Here is a 19,880-nt window from a genome sequence, read left to right as displayed (position 1 = left end):
TCAAAATACATGTTGTTTACATATAATCATAGCTTATATAAAATTCCTTCTCCTCTAAATTAATGGAGAAGTTATTTTGTCCATTAATATATCTCCTTTTCACCTCACATGTCTTGGGTGCAATTAAGGAGCATAATGTTCTTTAGTTAGTTCTTTCAAAAATATCTAAAACAGATATTCCAAAGTATGGGGCATTATTTAGATGATGCATTAGTGTATTAGTTTACTTTTTTAATATTCTCTATAATATTGGCAAGGGTGTGGAGAAAAAGGAGCCCTCTTGCACAGTTGGTGGGAATGCAAATGGATGCAGCCACTTTGGAAAACAGTATGGAGAATCCTCAAAAAATTAAAAATAGAATTACCCTATAATCCAGTAATTGTGCTACTGAGTTATTTACCCCAAAAATGCAAAAACTAATATATTTGTAGCAGTATTATGTACAGTGGACAAATTATGGAAAAGACCAAGTGTTCATCAACAGATGAATGGGTAAAGAAGATGTGGTGTGTTATGTAAACACACACACACACAAATACACAATGGAATATTACTCAGTCATAAAAAATAAAGAAATCTTGCCATTTTCAAAACATGAGTGTATCTAGAGGGTATAATGCTAAATGAAATAAGTCGGAGAAAGACAAATATGATTTGCATGACTTCATTCATATGTAGAATTTAAGAAACAAGACAAACAAGCAAAAAAAAGAGAGAGAGAGAAATCAAGAAACAGACTTTTAACTACAGAGAACAAATTGATGGTTACCAAAAGGGAGGTGAGCAAGGGATGGGTCAAACGCGTGACAGGGTTTAAGGAGTAGGACTTGTGATGAACACTGGGTGCTGTAGGGAAGTGTTGAATCACTATACTGTACAACTGAAACTAATACAACACTGTGTTAACTGTACTGGAATTAAAAATGCTATCTATAATAACATGATATTACTTTATAATAGATGTATATTGTAGCATGTGACTTTATATTATAACGTAATGTTTTATTTATATTATTAGAATAGTATTCATCATATCATAAAGGGTTGCCATTGCAGATTCACATTCTTTACTACCATTTACCCGTTTTACCTCTTGGCAATAGGAAGAAAAAGGCTTTGCTCTTGCTTATCCTGGCTCCCTACTTACACTTGAGCTCAAGTAATAATCACTAAGATGTAATGACTTTATTGTCATTCACTACCATGCAGGATATTGCTCTTGGCTATTTAAATGGATTACCTTATTTAACCCATATACTGACCCTGTGAAGCAGGTACTGCCATTGTCTGCATTCTGTGGAGAAGGCATTGAGAGTTAAAGGAAATTTAGCTAAAGTGCTAGGAAAGAACTAGAATTAAGATTTAAACCAAGCAGCCTAACTCTAGACTTCCCAGTGTTGTACAGAGTATCCTACTCCTTCCTAAGGTATTTCATGTTTCTCAACCCCAATGTCATGATCCATTTATAAAATGGAGAAAAGAATAGTATCTGTATCATAAGATTGTTGGGTGGATTAAAGAAGGCAGTAAATGTGAAACTTCCAAACCTGGTATTTGGCACATTGTAAGCCCTTAATAAAAATAGCCTATAATCATACTGATATATTCTACTCTAATCCAAAAGTCTTGTTTCTCCTTTTCATTCCAATCTCCTTATTTTGTTGTACTTGCTTATATTTAGACCCACAAATTATAACCTACCTCCCCATTTTATTTTGTGCATAAAATAATTCCCTTGTACAATTACAATTTTCCCTAATACAAAAGAAAGTTAGAAGGAAGGATAAAGGCACAGTATCTGGCATCTAATATGCAATACACCATTATGTTTAGAAAATGAGTGATTCAGTAAAGAATATACTTCTTTACTTTTATTGGTTGCAGTTGGGTATACATTGTGAGTGTGTGTTTTGAATTTCTAAAAAAGGCTTATTGTCTCTACAGCATAGGATTTGGGGGAAGATTATTAATAAATGACTTATAATTTCTGAATTAAATTCTCACATAACTCATGTGAGTAACTCATATCATCCTGTTAAAATACCAATTTACTTTTTTATTTAAACTATGGGAATCTTTCACTCTTTTTCCTTGCAGGTTTCTAGAAATTTGCCTGAGAAGCAAGAAGAAATTGAGGCACACGTAAAAGACCTTGGACAGCTGGAAGAGCAGTTAAATCATCTGCTTCTATGGCTGTCTCCTATTAGGAATCAGTTGGAAATTTACAATCAACCAAATCAAACAGGACCATTTGACATCAAGGTAGGGACTTTTCACTTTAAGTATTGGTTTCCAAAAGAATGGCAATATCACTGAACTAAGTTTCTCAGCCATTATTATAATCGTCATTGTTGTTATAATATTAATAATAATAATAAATTGGCTTTTTTGTTTTGTCTTACCATACTTACTAGCAATGATGTATTCATTAAACTCATATCACTAGAATGCCTTCATCATATTTCTTACTATGACTTATCTCCCATTTCTACTTTAATTGCAGTCAATATATGTTTGTAGATTCCTTATATAAAACTAAAATTGTTTAGGAGATTAGGTGCCTACCAAATAAAGTATAGGCTCTTTAGTAAACATCACAATACCCTCTCAGACTGACTCCAGTTTACCTTTGTATCCTTTTATTCTACCAACAACCTCCCTTTATTTTCTAACTACAGCAAATTATACATTACGTTTATATGTGTACGGTTCCATGTGCCATGTCTGTGTCCCTGATCCCTCTTCCTTAAATGACTTTTTTCTCCTTTTTTGCATGATGAATTTTTCTACATCCTTCAAGACTGAATTCAATGTCTTTGCTTCTTCAAAACCTTTTTTCATACCCCAAGTAGAATAAAATCCTTCTTAGGATTTCTTATAAGCCTCTGTATCCATTTCCTGTAACCTTTGTACATTGATTTACACTTAAGTTTTGCAGACTTGAGTACTTCATCACACACTTCTTCAAATACAGAGGATGTCTTCTTACATAACTGCTTTATCCCACTCCTCTCTGAACCCCCACCCCATCTCAGAGCCCAGTGTATGGTGGGTACTTGTATTTTTGTATCAAAGAATAAAGGTGGTATCGAGACACTCAGAATGGTAATGAGATGCCACAGGTAGGCCTAGTACTCTGGACCAACATGCCAAATGGATGCCACCATCTTCCCCTTTTAGTGTCCCTGTAGACATTGATTGTCCCTAACTTTTCTCTCTCCCCAGGAGCATATTCCAAAGACTTATCCCAAACTGATGCTCGCTTTGCATCCCCTATGGGCCAAAAATATTAAATAGCTTATCACATAAACCAATTAATTAAAATCTCAACCTCTTGATTATTGTAATAATGGGTACTTTCAGACTAAATAAGTTAAGTAACATCTTGAGTAAAGTTTTTCTTTTAGTTCACTGACCCAGATTTTTCAGTGTACTTGCTTTCCATGGTTATCACAACCTTATTTTTTTTAAATCTCCATGAGGTTTTGTTTTGCCGGGAGATAAAGCAAGAATAAAATGAAGTATGAGGATATTCTAGAGAAAAGAAAGTCCCAAGTTTAGGAAAGATGGGCTTGAGTGAGGTTAAGGAGAGAGAGAGAGAGGTTTTAAACAACTAAAATTAGTTATATTTGCCAAGTGCACTCCACTACTTTTACTGTATCTCTTCCTGGCACTTTACCATTCTGTTAGCTACCCTCAAGCACAGCTGATACCATGCACATCACCGATAGACATAATTTCACCCCTGCAAAACCCAGGCTGCTCATCCAGTGGCATGGTCTTCAATTTACGTCTGACAATTAAAGTCAAGTCACAGTAGGCTTTACCCAGAACAAGTTTCGTTGGCTTTTAAAAAGTATATGAGACATGTAACAACACAGCTGGCACAGTGATGACACAGTAAAGGTCTTGACACCAAGCCATGGCTTCTGATGCACCTTTCACCCTGGGCTTGGGTTATGTGTAGTCACAGGGACAAGACTGGGTGAATGCAAAGCCATATCATCATTCAGGGAAGCCGTCAGTCCTGGAATCCCTTCAGTTTGTTCATCTTGCTAGCACAGTGTCTCAATGGTATTTGACTAGTGTGCATTCTCCAGTACAACTGCATCTCCTCGATGCTCATTTCTCAGTACTCAGTAAGCTCAACAGAGAAGTACAATTACTTCGTCCAACAAACAGTAACCTCAGCCAGATTCTCTTGGATCTAGCATATTCTTAAATATTTCTTGATTTAGTATTATAAAGAGGAAAGGCCATAAATTCTCTGCTCCCAATCAGAAAGAGCTTTCTGTAACTCACAGGTAAAAGCAGATCCTTTACTTTTAAATATAATCTCTAGTTAAAATGAGCTTCTTCATGAAAGTAACGAAAAAATATACTCAATATTAGCTATCTCTGTTGATGGAATATATCTATGTATATCCTTCCTAGGATAACAAAATCCTTCGCTAGAGAGGGATGTTGTTGACTCAACCAAAGTGACTTTAGTACTGGTCTCACCCCCTGACATATGGAAAACTTGCATTGGGCATGTGTTTGTCCATGGCCCATACATCTGTGCCAAATAGGTCCCTGCAGTTTAGAGTGAAAGCTCCTCTCAGCTGTGTTAATCACTTTCCTTTATCAAAGCTACAAGTCCCCACTCTCACTGCTGTGTGTACTTTCAGAGAGTCATGATATTTGCCTCCTGCAGCTTGGTGTAAATCACTGAGGGGAGAGGCAGCTGCCTTTTCCCTGGCAGTAAAATTCCTTGGCTTCAGTCCTCTGTGCATATTCTGAGTTTCTCATCTCTGGAGTGCATATTTCAAAAATATGCCCTTAGCCTTTTTCTTCTGTTTATTCAAGACAAAAAAATCATAAAATCACATATATGATGACTTCAGACATTCTCCCCATAATTCTCAGACCCCTAGCTTGTAATCAGGAAATAGCGACCTGTGTGAATAATTTACTAACTTACCTAGTTCTTTATCCCTCTTTGTCTAGCCTCTATCTAAATTCACTGTCTAATAAATGATTTATAAAGATTGCTCAGACTTCTTCTATAAGATATATGATTTTAGTCTGTATGGCCTGCTATAGCCCTCTACTTAAAGAGATGAGATTAAACTTTTTTTTTCAGTTAAAGAAAGATAGGAAAATAGACTTTACTTTAAACTACTAAAAACCAAAAATAGTTTTTAAGCACTCTTGTGGACATGCCCATTTTTAAACACAGAGAAAGAAACTCCTTTCTAAAATCTTAGGAATGAATTAATGCAAAAAACAGTAGACAGCACAAGGAGCCTCTGATTCCTAAATTTAAAGAAATTGTCTTTGTCCATGGTGGCCATGGCTACCTCTGAAACAAAGAGCCTAAGGCCTTGACATCCGGGTTATTTGTTTTCTCTCGTCAAACTCCAAGCACCTGTTAGAAAAATATGTAATACCCTCTATGAGCCTCAGTTTTGCCTGCTTGGCACTTCATGCTTATTGATGAAATGCAGCTAGCTGTGTAATGAAACCCAAATAAAAAAAGCCTTAAGGGCTCTGTTCTAATACATTGTTTATGCTGGAGTGAAAATTGACTGCACATCGCTTGGCTTGTGCAATTTACTCCCGAAATATTCCTATTCAGGAAATCCTGCAAATAGCAATATTCATCTTGAAAATCACCTCACAGAACCCTTAGCAAACTGAGAAACATAATCAATGAGATCGTGATGTAGAGGGTGAAAATGAGGCGTAATCACAGACCTTTCCCTTCAGTCAGTGTACTAGAAGGCATGCCTTTGAATTTAGATTTCCAAATGTACTCTCAATTTAGACATAAGATATGTTGATTTCAGATTTTAGAAATGATAATTGAATGCTCAAACCAGGGACCAGTTAGAATTTCTATAAAAGGTCTTATGTTTTTAATCTTTAATGAATGCTATCAGTAATGAGCTGTAGGTATACTATTTATCTGACATAGAACTACCTAACTACTGTTTTCAAAACTTTGTATTAAAATATGAGGGAGGGGGCCACATAATTTTATGTTAAGTCTTACTGACTGAAATACTTTCATATTGAAGACAGGGAGAGTTTTTTTCTTCTCTTCAAGAATGACTTTGCTTCTGTGATCTATAAATAACATGACATACTGTTCTGCTAGCTCTTCCTCTCCATGTAAGAAACTTAATTGCCCATAATGACAAATCCACACAGAAAACTACCAAAAGACACAATTGGAATGAATGAATGATAAAGTATGTGAGCACCCAGGCCATTCTCAGTGTGCCTTGAGTGTTGTCCAAAAACAAAAACCAAAACAAAAACAAAAACACAAACAAAAACAAAAAAGCACCAGATGACTTCATAGGCAAGGAAAACTCTATTCAAGACTATTAAAATAAGAGAGAGAGAGACTGAAGTCAACTCCACTGAAACGATAAGCAGGAAAGATTTTAATCCTTGGGATGAACTCCTGTTAAAGTGCTAAAAGGGCACTGGCAGGGATGTTGGTCAAGGTGATTTGACCTTGTGTGTTTGCTGTTTGTCACTTACTGAAGGGAGGCTACTATGCCCCCCACTACAGAGGTGGGAAGCTGGTGCTAGTCTTCCTGACATTTACATTTCAATGAGATGGTTCCCAGGTATTTGAGAAAGACATTCCTGGGTTGTAGAAGACTTCTCTCTCAAAATGGCAGATAAGGTATTGACAGTTGAAAGTTTTTCTAAAGTGAACTAAGAAAATAGAGTTCAAGTCTAGAATCAGGAAGAAACCCATCTCATTTTTTAGTCAGCCTTAAGGAGAATATTGAGGCCATCTTTGTCACTACCCTCTTTTGCCGGAGCGAAGCCAGTTATCCCAGTGAACAGGTTGGTAAAGCTACTTCATGTCAGTTATTTCAGAAGCTTTCTGTTGTTCAAGGACTACTTGAACTGAGTCTGAAACTTCATAGTAGAGGATTTTGCTGCACAGTGTGAGCAATTAGGTATTTAATAAGGGGTGTTTTCTATGACAGTGAGAAGAAAAACAAAGATTAATAATTGGAACATACTATAAATCCAGTTTCCAAGTCCACAGGGCAGCCAATTAAGAAGATTCCTAGAGGTTGGGCTGGAAACGTCTTTGGATGGTGAAGCAACAATAGCAGTGACCATTTTATGACTATTTGAATGTTTTAGGTGACAGTACAGACGTCAGAGAGGTTTTGTAAGATTGTCCACAGTCAGAGCTATTTCCTGGAACAGAGCATAAAAGTTGTGGGACTTCCACTGAACTTCCTGAGCAGCCCTTATAGCTGCAACTCCAGGCTTGTGGGTTGTCCAGACATAATGTCCTGTGCCCGTGAGTCCTTTGAAGTCAATGTCAAGTTGTCCAGCTTCAGCTCTCAGGGTTTCCTTAGAGCCTGAGAGAAAAGTTCAACTATAGGACAATCTAGAATCTCGATAAGGATCTGGGTACTTAGCTTTTAGTTCTCAGTGGTTCCAAGTCAGGAGAATAGGAGAAAAAAAATGGAAACATTAGTTTGGAGAGTTGTGGTCAAATACTGAAAGAAACTCAAAAACTTGAAAATTTGGTAGAAACTAACCATATGTGTAAGATAGTCCAATCTACAAATTGGTAACAATATCATGTAGTTTATAAGGAAATACGAAATAGCTCAAAGGCAAAGAACAGGACGAGAATCTGGTAACCTATCAGTATGTGCTACAGTTTTCTATTGAAGTGCAATTTTTGTTTCTCTGTAGTCACCTCCCATTTGAGCAAAGGTACTCCCAGTGAAATTATTCTTGTTTACAAAATAAAGCTGGGCTGTATTTTGTCAATACAATCGTAGTTGTCTACAGTCAATAGTAGTTGACTACACAGGCCTTTCAAAGTTTGTGTTGCTGTAAGTTTTTATAAAGAATCTCAGATTTGACTTTTAAAAGCTTCATGAAATTCAAAAGCCAAGCCAAGAACTTGCCATCAGATTTTACCTGCAACACTATAGATTGAGGTGAAGTTTTCTATTTTCAAAGTCCTCAAAATATCCTAAAGCTTCCTGGGTTTGCCAGGGAGTGACCTTCCTTATTTACCTATAAGACTGGACATCCCATTAAGCCAGGCTAGTTTTCTCAAAAGGGCTTTGTAAACATTGTCTCCAAAAAGTGTACTGTTGTTCTTTAAAACTATCTGGTCATATCCGATTTTATGTATATCTTTGTCAAATATAACATTCCAGTCAAAGCTTTGGTTATATAATCAATTTTCTCAATTATCCTGTTACAAGAAAGATAGATTCTTATTGAATCTGTGCGAATAATCATATTGCCAGGAAAATAAAATTACTCAGTAGGAGTTTGTGGATTCTGGAAGCAGAGAGGAAAAGATAAATGTTTCATTTCTGTTTATAAAAGTGTAATCTACTAAATTGCTCTGAGTTAGAGATAGCGTAAGAAAAAAGAAAAAGGAGTTCCTTGTATCAAGAATATAGAATATTAAAGCATCAGCAATATTCCAAACAAAAGCCTTAATCAAATGATTCTTCACCAGTTCAATCAGTTCTATGTACTTGATTGTCATTTTGCTTGATCTCGGACAGTTTCATAAATCCATCAACTTCTTCACTGGACTTCTGGAAATCTTGACTCAGTCAAAGTTATTTAAGCAAAGCTACAGAAGCTTGTGCCCTAGAATACCTGGAATAGTCCTTTCAGTGCATCTCCAAGACAGTCCCTTATTGTTGAAGACAAGCATTCTGGGCTGTAGCTGATTACAAGTACTTTCAGGGGAGCCTCAGAGTAAAACAACTTTGTAAAGGATAAAAGACTTCAAACAGCTACAGTTAAAGATCTGATGAGAGTTCACTTAAAGGAATTCAGTCACTTCTGTGGCATACAACATTTTCCAGTAATAAACGGAATTATCACTGATGATATTATACTGTCATCTGTTAGGCAAAACAACACCACGTCATATCATGAACAGCAAGGGCACTGACTAATTTCTAGTAACTTGATATAATTACTGAAATATTTATGTTACTAACATGTGACTCATACAAATATATCCTCTGGAAGGTTAAGCATCTCTTATTTGTTGATGCTTTTTATGTTAACTCAATGTGTCAAGTAAGCCTTAGCCATTCTTAATATATTTTTTTAGATATTAAGAGAGAACAAATGTGAGAGAACAAATCTAGAGATTTTTCAAGTCAGTTTAAGATCAAGATTTCATTTAGGATTAAATTTGTGGAAGGAAAAATATCAAAGGTTGTCAAAAATGTGAAAAGGTTTGAACCCTTGGTTAAATAGGATCATGGGTCACTAAAATAGTGCTTGACTACCTATTTAACCAAAGTGACAGTGAAAGATTTCAAAAAAAAGCATACGAGGTAATATGATTGTAAAAGACTGGCTTTTTCAAAAGTGAAATGATTCTTAAATCATCAAGGACATGATATTATCAACATAAAACACAGGAAATTATTCCAATAAGACACAATCACTTTCACTACCTGAATTATTCAGAAAGTAAAGAAAAAGCTTTTACAATCTTTTATTAAGAATAAATCAGTAATCCGAGAAAAATTTGTCATTTTAATGAAGAAAAAAATGAACTCTAGTTTTTCATTAATACACTGTTGATACTAAAGCTCATTTGTAAAAAGCTTCTAAATAAACCCATTCAATCATACTCAGCTTTGATCACATGACACAAATTTCCTTTTCCACAAACTTTCTACAGCTTTCTATATCCATTCAGATTTTGTCCTACACTTTTCCTCATCTTCCTTCTGGAATAATCAGTCATTTCACTTAAGGACAAAATTATTCTCTTTTTATATAACAAAAACAATAAAACAATGTCTCCTCAAAGAGTTAAAAATAGACCTGCCCTACGACCCAGCAATTGCACTGCTGGGGATTTACCCCAAAGATGCAGATGCAATGAAACGCTGGGACACCTGCACCCTGATGTTTCTAGCAGCAATGTCCACAATAGCCAAACTGTGGAAGGAGCCTCGGTGTCCATCAAAAGATGAATGGACAAAGAAGCTGTGGTTTATGTATACAATGGACTATTACTCAGCAATTAGAAATGACAAATACCCACCATTTGCTTCAATGTGGATGGAACTGGAGGGTATTATGCTGAGTGAAGTAAGTCAATCGGAGAAGGACAAACATTATACGTTCTCATTCATTTGGGGAATATAAATAATAGTGAAAGGGAATATAAGGGAAGGGAGAAGAAATGTGTGGGAAATATCAGAAAGGGAGACAGAACATAAAGACTCCTAACTCTGGGAAACGAACTAGGGGTAGTGGAAGGGGAGGAGAGCAGGGGGTCGGGGGGAATGGGTGCCGGGCACTGAGGGGGGCACTTGACGGGATGAGCACTGGGTGTTTTTCTGTATGTTGGCAAAGTGAACACCAATAAAAAATAAATTTATTATTTTAAAAAAAACAATGCCATTACCTGCCTTGCATATGTTGCATACAAAGTTGTTTTTCTTTGACTTTAATGTTTCTAGAAGTTTCATATATATATATAATGCCTTTTAACCATTAGCAACTTTTGTTTTACAGAGAAAATTAGGAAGCAGATAAATGTTAACTGTCATATACTAGCATTTTGTAGCAGACTAGCAATGATTATGAAAACAAGTTGAGGTTACCTTTTCAATATGAAGGCTAAACGTTTTCATCAATATTTAAGATTTTCTTTGGAACTAATAGGTGATATTATGGACGTCGTGGACTAGACTTTGGGTGAGTGACTAAGGTTGTAACAAAGGGCGATCTGGGTGTCTCCAAAGCCCACCTGAGTATATAAAATATCCAGTTAGTTTCCAGGTAGTCTTTTCAACTTCAGGTGATTACTTTTGGGGTTCCTAAGTCCCTTGAGAGCCCCCTATGGGGCAGGAAGCATAAAGCTCATCATTGAGTTGAGGGACGGAGTGGGGAAGGAATGGTCTGGCAGAAATGGACAGAGGGATGGAAGATAAGAAGGTTTGAAAGGGAATATATGAAAGAATTCAAGGGAACTGACGGAAAGATCAAAGGTGATAAAAGGAAAGAACAGCAGAGGTGTTGGGAAGGGAGAGGTCCTAGATGAGGTAGTGTAGGGCGATTGTAAGTTTTCCCAAAAGGCCATTGAAATTCCAAATTACCTTTAGTAAAACCACGTCAACAAGGAGGGAAGCTGACAGCTCCACAGCTGTTCTCTTCAGAGGAGAATCAAAAGAGCAAGAACTTCCCATGGGGAAGAGACGAAACAGTAACAACAAAGTAAGAAACGCCAGAGAAATAGTGCTTTAAATACCCAAGAACTGAAGTTCAAGCAAATGAGATCTCAGTGTGAATGTAATATGTTCTACACCCTTGGTAGCTTTCAAACAGAAAATCTTGGACTCTAACCCAGCATCAATCGTCAACTCAGACTCCTAACGACAAAAAAAAAAAAATCTGTCCCTACCATGCTTCCAAAGACTGTCATCAGAAGCTGGATTTTGAGTTGGCTTCATCAGTAGATCCTCAGTCAGTCGGGAGTGTGGTCACTGTTCGTATAATTAGCTTTTTGGAGGTTAATGTCCTCCAGTTCACTGTTAGGGAGATAATTCACATGCAGTGAGATTATTCACATTCAAACAGTTACTCCCTTACATAATAGATATGTACTAGCTCAAGATTAGAATAAGATACCTATTTTAATTTTTTTTGATTGCCAATATGGAGATGAAAAATGGCATCTCATTGTAGTTTTATTTTTTTATTTTTTAAATTTATTTTTTATTGGAGTTCGATTTGCCAGCATATAGCATATCACCCAGTGCTCATCCCGCCAAGTGCCCCCCTCAGTGCCCGTCACCCAATCCCCCTAACCCCGTGCCCACCTCCCCTTCCACTACCCCTTGTTTGTTTCCCAGAGTGAGGAGTCTTTCATGTTCTGTTACCCTCACTGATATTTTCACTCATTTTCTCTCCTTTCCCCTTTATTCCCTTTCATTATTTTTTATATTCCCCAAATGAATGGACCCTATAATGTTTGTCCTTCTGCGATTGACTTATTTCACTCAGCATAATGCCCTCCAGTTCCATCCACATCGAAGCAAATGGTGGGTATTTGTCGTTTCTAATGGCTGAGTAATATTCCATTGTATACATAGACCACATCTTCTTTATCCATTCATCTTTCGATGGACACCGAGGCTCCTTCCACAGTCTGGCTATTGTGGACATTGTTGCTATAAACATTGGGGTGCAGGTGTCCCAGCATTTCACTGCATCTGTATCTTTGGGGGTAAATCCCCAGCAGTGCAATTGCTGGGTGTAGGGCAGGTCTATTTTTAACTCTTTGAGGAAACTCCACACAGTTTTCCAGAGTGGCTGCACCAGTTCACATTCCCACCAACAGTGCAAGAGGGTTCCCCTTTCTCCACATCCTCTCCAACATTTGTGGTTTCCTGCCTTGTCAATTTTCCCCATTCTCACTGGTGTGAGGTGGTATCTCATTATGGTTTTGATTTGTATTTCCCTGATGGCGAGTGATGAGGAGCCTTTTCTCATGTGCTTGTTGGCCATGTCTATGTCTTCCTCTGTGAAATTTCTGTTCATGTCTTTTGCCCATTTCATAGTTGGATTTTTTTAAATTTTTTAAGAGGTGGTGTTGGGAAGGCTAAGGACAGAGAAGAGGACACTGACTTTTTATGTCTAATCCTCATTCCTAGAAAAAAAATGTTTCAGTGTTTTCTATTAGGTACATCAATATTTCCATGGAATGTATCCTGAAAAATAGTGGATGACAGCTATTAGACAAAAAGGCACAATATGCCCATTCACCATGCAACTGAACAGAAATTTATTGGAAATTAACTACCCCTGCCAAATTTAGGTTGATCTGAGGAAAAATATGCATAATTATATCTTCAATAAAATCTTGAAGATTGTTGGTTTGTGGATAAGTCCATATTTTAATGGAATTAGGCATTGACCTTTCTCTTGGAACACTGGGGATCATAATTTTATCTCTTAATCTTTACCCCTTCTCTGAACTTCAAAAACTGTTCCTTAGTTGAGGTAGCATGATAATGGGGAGAGAAACAAAAGACCCAAGTTTATATCCAGCTCTGGCATTATTGGGTTTATGACACTGTTTAACTCACCCTTTTTATCCTGACTTGCCTCTTGATTAATAATGAAAAATTGAGCCAATTTCTCTGGTACTCTGTTGAATTAAGGTACAACTACGGCAAAAACACATTTTTTCTAAAATAATAGAAAAAGATGGTGAATGATACTTTCCCTAGTGTAGCTGGAATTTTGACAAGAGCCTCTAAAGAGAAAAAATAGGCTGGCAAAATACACCACCGTTTCAAAAGAAAGTATGTTGCTATCAGAAAACCTCTCCAAAAAAGACTGCAGATAGTCATGAGATTTTCATTGTTCACCCAACCAAATTGCTCATATAAGGAGATTATAAATTTAAGAAGTTTCTTGAATTGGAACTTCCTGGAACAGAGAAATCACGTAGGATTAGGATTTTGTTGGCTAAGAGGAAACTGGTATGGTTTTTTCCTATTCACTTCAACAGGAAGGGGAGAAGAGTGCTCTTCTTCCCCCACTGCTGAGCCAAGGAGGAAAGCTCCAAAAAAACCTCTATTACAGTGGTAAGCATGCCATTCTGCTTATAAAACTCTCCAAATAGTTTAGAAAACTAAATATCTGGGGTATCCTGAACATTCTAAACTTGATGTCTGTTTTCTCCCCTGGCATATTGTAAACATTGACATTTAAAAAGTGTAACATTACTCTTTTAAATATATCCAGTAGACTCCAAATACCATAGCAATATGATATCTACCATCATCCACTACAAAAAATACACAAAACAAGCTCATCTTTAAGTTTCTTATCATTTTTCTTTCTTCTTTATATTTCCATTCTACTTCCTCCAAAGAACTGTATTTTAGTGTAATATATATTTATGCTATAAAACCTTTTATTAGTCTATCATACTTCTTTTTTTACAATAAATTTATTTTTTATTGGTGTTCAATTTACCAACATACAGAATAACACCCAGTGCTCATCCCGTCAAGTGTCCCCCTCAGTGCCCGTCACCCATTCACCCCCACCCCCCGCCCTCCTCCCCTTCCACCACCCCTAGATCCTTTCCCAGAGTTAGGAGGCTTCCATGTTCTGTCTCCCTTTCTGATATTTCCCACACATTTCTTCTCCCTTCCCTTATATTCCCTTTCACTATTATTTATATTCCCCAAATGAATGAGAACGTATGTTTGTCCTTCTCCGATTGACTTACTTCACTCAGCATAATACCCTCCAGTTCCATCCACATCGAAGCAAATGGTGGGTATTTGTCGGTTCTAATGGCTGAGTAATATTCCATTGTATACATAAACCACATCTTCTTTATCCATTCATCTTTTGATGGACACCGAGGCTCCTTCCACAGTTTGGCTATTGTGGACATTGCTGCTAGAAACATCGGGGTACAGGTGTCCTGGCGTTTCATTGCCTCTCTATCTTTGGGGTAAATCCCCAACAGTGCAATTGCTGGGTCGTAGGGCAGGTCTATTTTTAACTCTTTGAGGAACCTCCACACAGTTTTCCAGAGTGGCTGCACCAGTTCACATTCCCACCAACAGTGTAAGAGGGTTCCCTTTTCTCCGCATCCTCTCCAACATTTGTGGTTTCCTGTCTTGTTAATTTTCTCCATTCTCACTGGTGTGAGGTGGGATCTCATTGTGGTTTTGATTTGTATTTCCCTGATGGTGAATGATGCAGAGCATTTTCTCATGTGCTTGTTGGCCATGTCCATGTCTTCCTCTGTGAGATTTCTCTTCATGTCTTTTGCCCATTTCATGATTGGATTGTTTGTTTCTTTGGTGTTGAGTTTAATAAGCTCTTTATAGATCTTGGAAACTAGCCCTTTATCTGATACGTCATTTGCAAATATCTTCTCCCATTCTGTAGGTTGTCTTTTAGTTTTGTTGACTGTATCCTTTGCTGTGCAAAAGCTTCTTATCGTGATGAAGTCCCAAATAGTTCATTTTTGCTTTTGTTTCTTTTGCCTTCGTGGATGTATCTTGCAAGAAGTTCCTGTGGCTGAGTTCAAAAAAGGTGTTGCCTGTGTTCTCCTCTAGGATTTTGATGGAATCTTGTCTCACATTTAGATCTTTCATCCATTTTGAGTTTATCTTGGTGTATGGTGAAAGAGAGTGGTCTAGTTTCATTCTTCTGCACGTGGATGTCCAATTTTCCCAGCACCATTTATTGAAGAGACTGTCTTTCTTCCAATGGATAGTCTTTCCTCCTTTATCGAATATTAGTTGACCATTAAGTTCAGGGTCCACTTCTGGGTTCTCTATTCTGTTCCATTGATCTTCGTGTCTGTTTTTGTGCCAGTACCAAACTGTCTTGATGACCACAGCTTTGTAGTACAACCTGAAATCTGGCATTGTGATGCCCCCAGATATGGTTTTCTTTTTTAAAATTCCCCTGGCTATTCGGGGCCTTTTCTGATTCCACACAAATCTTAAAATAATTTGTTCTAACTCTCTGAAGAAAGTCCGTGGTATTTTGATAGGGATTGCATTAAACGTGTAAATTGCCCTGGGTAACATTGACATTTTCACAATATTAATTCTGCCATTCCATGAGCATGGAATATTTTTCCATCTCTTTGTGTCTTCCTCAATTTCTTTCAGAAGTGTTCTATAGTTTTTGGGGTATAGATCCTTTACCTCTTTGGTTAGGTTCATTCCTAGGTATCTTATGCTTTTGGGTGTAATTGTCAATGGGATTGACTCCTTAATTTCTCTTTCTTCAGTCTCATTGTTAGTGTATAGAAATGCCACTGATTTCTGGGCATTGATTTTGTATCCTGCCATGCTACCAAATTGCTGTATGAGTTCTAGCAATCTTGGGGTGGAGGCTTTTGGGTATTCTATGTAGAGTATCATGTCATCAGCTAAGAGGGAGAGTTTGACTTCTTCTTTGCCAGTTTGAATGCCTTTAATGTCTTTTTGTTGTCTGATTGCTGAGGCGAGGACTTCCAGTAAGTACTATGTTGAAGAGCAGTGGTGAGAGTGGACATCCCTGTCTTGTTCCTGATCTTAGGGCAAAGGTTCCCAGCACTTCCCCATTGGCAATGATATTTGCTGTGGGTTTTTCGTAGATGGCTTTTAAGATGTTGAGGAATGTTCCCTCTATCCCTACACTCTGAAGAGTTTTGATCAGGAATGGATGCTGTATTTTGTTAAATGCTTTCTCTGCATCTAATGAGAGGATCATATGGTTCTTGGTTTTTCTCTTGCTGATATGATGAATCACATTGATTGTTTTACGAGTGTTGAACCAGCCTTGTGTCCCGGAGATAAATCCTACTTGGTCATGGTGAATAATTTTCTTAACGTACTGTTGGATCCTATTGGCTAGTATCTTGTTGAGAATTTTTGCATCCATGTTCATCAGGGATATTGGTCTGTAATTCTCCTTTTTGGTGGGGTCTTTGTCTGGTTTTGGAATTAAGGTGATGCTGGCCTCATAAGTCTATCATACTTCTGTATGACAAATATATCTACAAGGATTTAAATTCAATTTTTAAAAACAATTTTCTATAACTATAAGGCTCTAAGTGTTTTTAAAAATCCTTTAGATTGGGTTATATCTATAATTATGAATAATAAATATACCTAATAATAATCAAATTACTTCAGTATATACAAATTCTGATAAGAAATTGTTAAACATAATCAGTAGATTTTTATTGGAAGTTAATCTATTAATGAAATGGATGAGTAGGTGCATGATAGTACTTTGATTAAAGGAGGATTTCAGTCATCAATATTTTAAATTGTATTTTGATTTTTCACAAATGTGTCTTGGGTACAATGTGCCATTGGGATATGTCAGAAGAGGCATGCTTTTATTTTGTAAAGTTGTAGGATTATCATTAACCAAAAAGTGAGAATGATAATTGGAACAACGTGTATGTACCACAGGAATAAAACCAGACAAATTCCTGTAGAAGCTGAGAATTTGGAAACTGATTCTATGAACACCATCTGTATCCCTAAGAAAGTCTCTGGGTACTTCCAGAGGCATATCCCAGTCTGGATATTGCCACTCAAGGAAATATAGCTATCCTATGAGAAAGAAGAGATGGGACATTTAGTCCCTTGCTAGAGTCTTGTTAAGCTACCAAAATACCACCGAGGTCATCCAGCATAGTCCATGCCCTTAACCATTGCCATAATTCCTTACTCCAGCAATATTTAGATTATATTGTTGACTCATACTAAACCTACTAGTGTCTACAAAGTCACCAGTTTTTTTCCACATGTGCTGCTTCTAGTTGATCTTTCCTCCATCCTGCTCTTGTGTCATCTGCTTTTTTGGAATTAAATGCAAGGCCATCAGCCCCTTCCATGGCCATGCTTATCCTACTTATCCACAAAGGTGCCTGGAGTTTAGGTCTAGCTTAATCTAGTCCTGACCAAAGTAGAGAATACACAGGAAACACACTACCACTGGAGGCAGTGTCTATAACTAGCATTACTGTTCTGTGTCTGGTTTTGGTTAATCGCTGGTGATTTCAGCTTCTACATTTTCATTGACACTGTCACCTTCCATTCACAGCCTTCTGCACCTCAGTTGAGATTGCTCTGCCCTCCTAGTATCCCCCGCTCACTTGATCCCCTCCCCCAAAAGGAAACCAGGTTTTAACCCCAAACTATTTGAGGCCTTAATAAATTTGTTAACCCATCAATCTAGATGATAGCAGAGATGGAAAGGAGGTGATCTTCAGGTCCTAATTCTATAATACAGTGTATTGCAATTTCTTGGTTTCTTTCCAACTTCAGATTTCATGTCTTCCTTCCATAACTTCATCTATATTATTAAAAAAAAAATTTCTCAGGTAGCCTGAATCCTAATACAGAGCCCTGCAGCACATCACTAAAACCTTACCTCTATTTTGACATCAATTCAAGCTTCAATTTCCTTTAGCAATTGTTCAATTAGTTACCGAACACTAATTGCTTTATTTCTTACCCAGCTCATATTGTTCTATTTTGTCCACAAGCGTTAATTTGCAGACTTTATCAAATATATCAGTGATATGCACATCATCTTTATTTGCATGTATCCCTGATCAACCCCTCTAGGCAGAGAAAGACATGAGGCTAAGCTAATGAAATTTCTATTCAGCTAACAAACCATTTATTAACTACAATGTCCTACTACGTTAAGGTGACTCTCATTCTTAATTTGCTTGGAGGCAAGTTGTTGTATGAATGTACTGTTGGAGAGGAAACATTTTTATCCACCCTTTAAGTTTCTTCTGGATGGTCTAAGAATTAAATTGATACAAGATACATTAATAGGAGAAAATCAAATTTAATTACTTATGTATGGAGAATCCACATAAACATGAGAGATTCCAAAGATATTCAGTCAAAATATATATGTCATTCTAAACTAACAAAAAGGGGTGAAGGCATGGGACTTCAAAAAGAAGGAAAGGAATTCACAGGAAGAATGGAAAGAGTAAGTGTTTGGTAAAGAAATATTTGCTGAGCCATTCAGAAACAATGGCACATAGAAGGGACTTCAATCAAACAAGCTTTGCTAGGTTTCTCCCTATCTACCATACCTAGTTATTGATGGTGGAGTTTCCTTCCTGGGATAGGTCCTCTATCTAAATCCTTTTAGGCATTTGGGGAGAGGTCAAGGGTTCTGCCTGAGTCTTTTGGTTCATGATTGTTTTCAGCGTGAAATAATCTGCATGCCAAAGTGGCACGTTTTGGGATGGCAAGGAGTGCTCCCCTACAGTACCTCAGTTTACTAAATGCAGTAGGTGCAGAAATATTTACAGTGCGGTGTAGCAAGTATACTAATAGAATGGTGTGATAGCCCAAAAGAGTGATACCCAGCCCAGACAAAGTATTGTTTGCAGCACAGCTACTAAAGAGTGATCCCAAGACCAGCAGCATCACCTAGAAGCTTGTTAGAAATGTAGATCCTTGGGCTTGTCCTTAGACCTCCTGAATCAGAATAGGTGGGAGTGAAGGTCAAGAACATGTGTTATAACAAGCTGATCTTAAGACAGCTTCCTGGAAGATACGGTGCCTTATCTGTATCTTTAAAAGATGACTAGGAATTGATAAAGTGAAATGTGTGTGAGGGAAAGGAAAAAGGATTCTAGGGAAAAGAGGTAACAAGAATCAAAGATAGGGAAGTGATTAATGACATGAAGTGTGGGAAGGAAAACAAATTTCGTGATGTTGAAATGTAGCCCAGTTTTGGTGAGGCTTCTATGCTGCTTCAAAAGAGTGTAGTCATTATCTTTGAGACAAGATAATGAATCATTAAAGAGAAGTAACTTGCAAACTCCCAAATTTGAGGAGTTCAGTACCCCAAAACAGTCTGGTCAGATTATTGAGGTAGTTGAGAAGCAACATGGTCTTGGATGATGCCTTTGGTCATAGGGATAAAGAAGAGGAGATAATTTAGAGAACTATTTTTCAAGTTGTTGCTGGTGACCTATTGATGAGTTATAAAATCAATTTAGTGGATGGAATAAAGTAGAATAATCTGGTATATGGTACAGTAGAATATAATACAAATTATCACATGGTATTTCCTTTGGTATGGGTAAGTATAATTTTGGGAAATGTGTTTTCATTTAGATATCACTTTATTTTTATTTCTAATTTTAAGAGAATCTGCACATTCCTTTTATACAAAATAAATTAGTAGTCTGTCAATAAGGTCATACTGGGTTAATTACTTACAAAGGAGAATAAATTTATCCTCCCGTGACAAGCTTGGAAAGTGTAAATCATTTTATTTATTAATTGAAAAGAGTACCTTTCTGCAGCACAAAATACAA

General features: G+C 37.1%; 1 protein-coding gene across 8 annotated transcripts in view; it reads left to right on the top strand.

Annotated features, from left to right (window-relative positions):
• The window catches only part of DMD (dystrophin), a 2,057,113-nt gene that overhangs the window by 1,331,573 nt on the left and 705,660 nt on the right, over window positions 1–19,880 (top strand). For all 8 annotated transcript variants that reach the window (XM_041741334.1, XM_041741335.1, XM_041741332.1 and 5 more), the window contains one exon: window positions 2,099–2,263. In XM_041741334.1, the coding sequence (XP_041597268.1) occupies window positions 2,099–2,263 (165 nt within the window). The remainder of the gene's footprint in view (window positions 1–2,098; window positions 2,264–19,880) is intronic.

The sequence above is a fragment of the Vulpes lagopus genome, chromosome X (genome assembly GCF_018345385.1).
Source record: "Vulpes lagopus strain Blue_001 chromosome X, ASM1834538v1, whole genome shotgun sequence".
Classification (NCBI taxonomy): Eukaryota; Metazoa; Chordata; class Mammalia; order Carnivora; family Canidae; genus Vulpes; species Vulpes lagopus.
The sequence above is the reverse complement of the archived record's forward strand: the minus strand, read 5'-3'. Positions and strand labels throughout refer to the sequence as shown.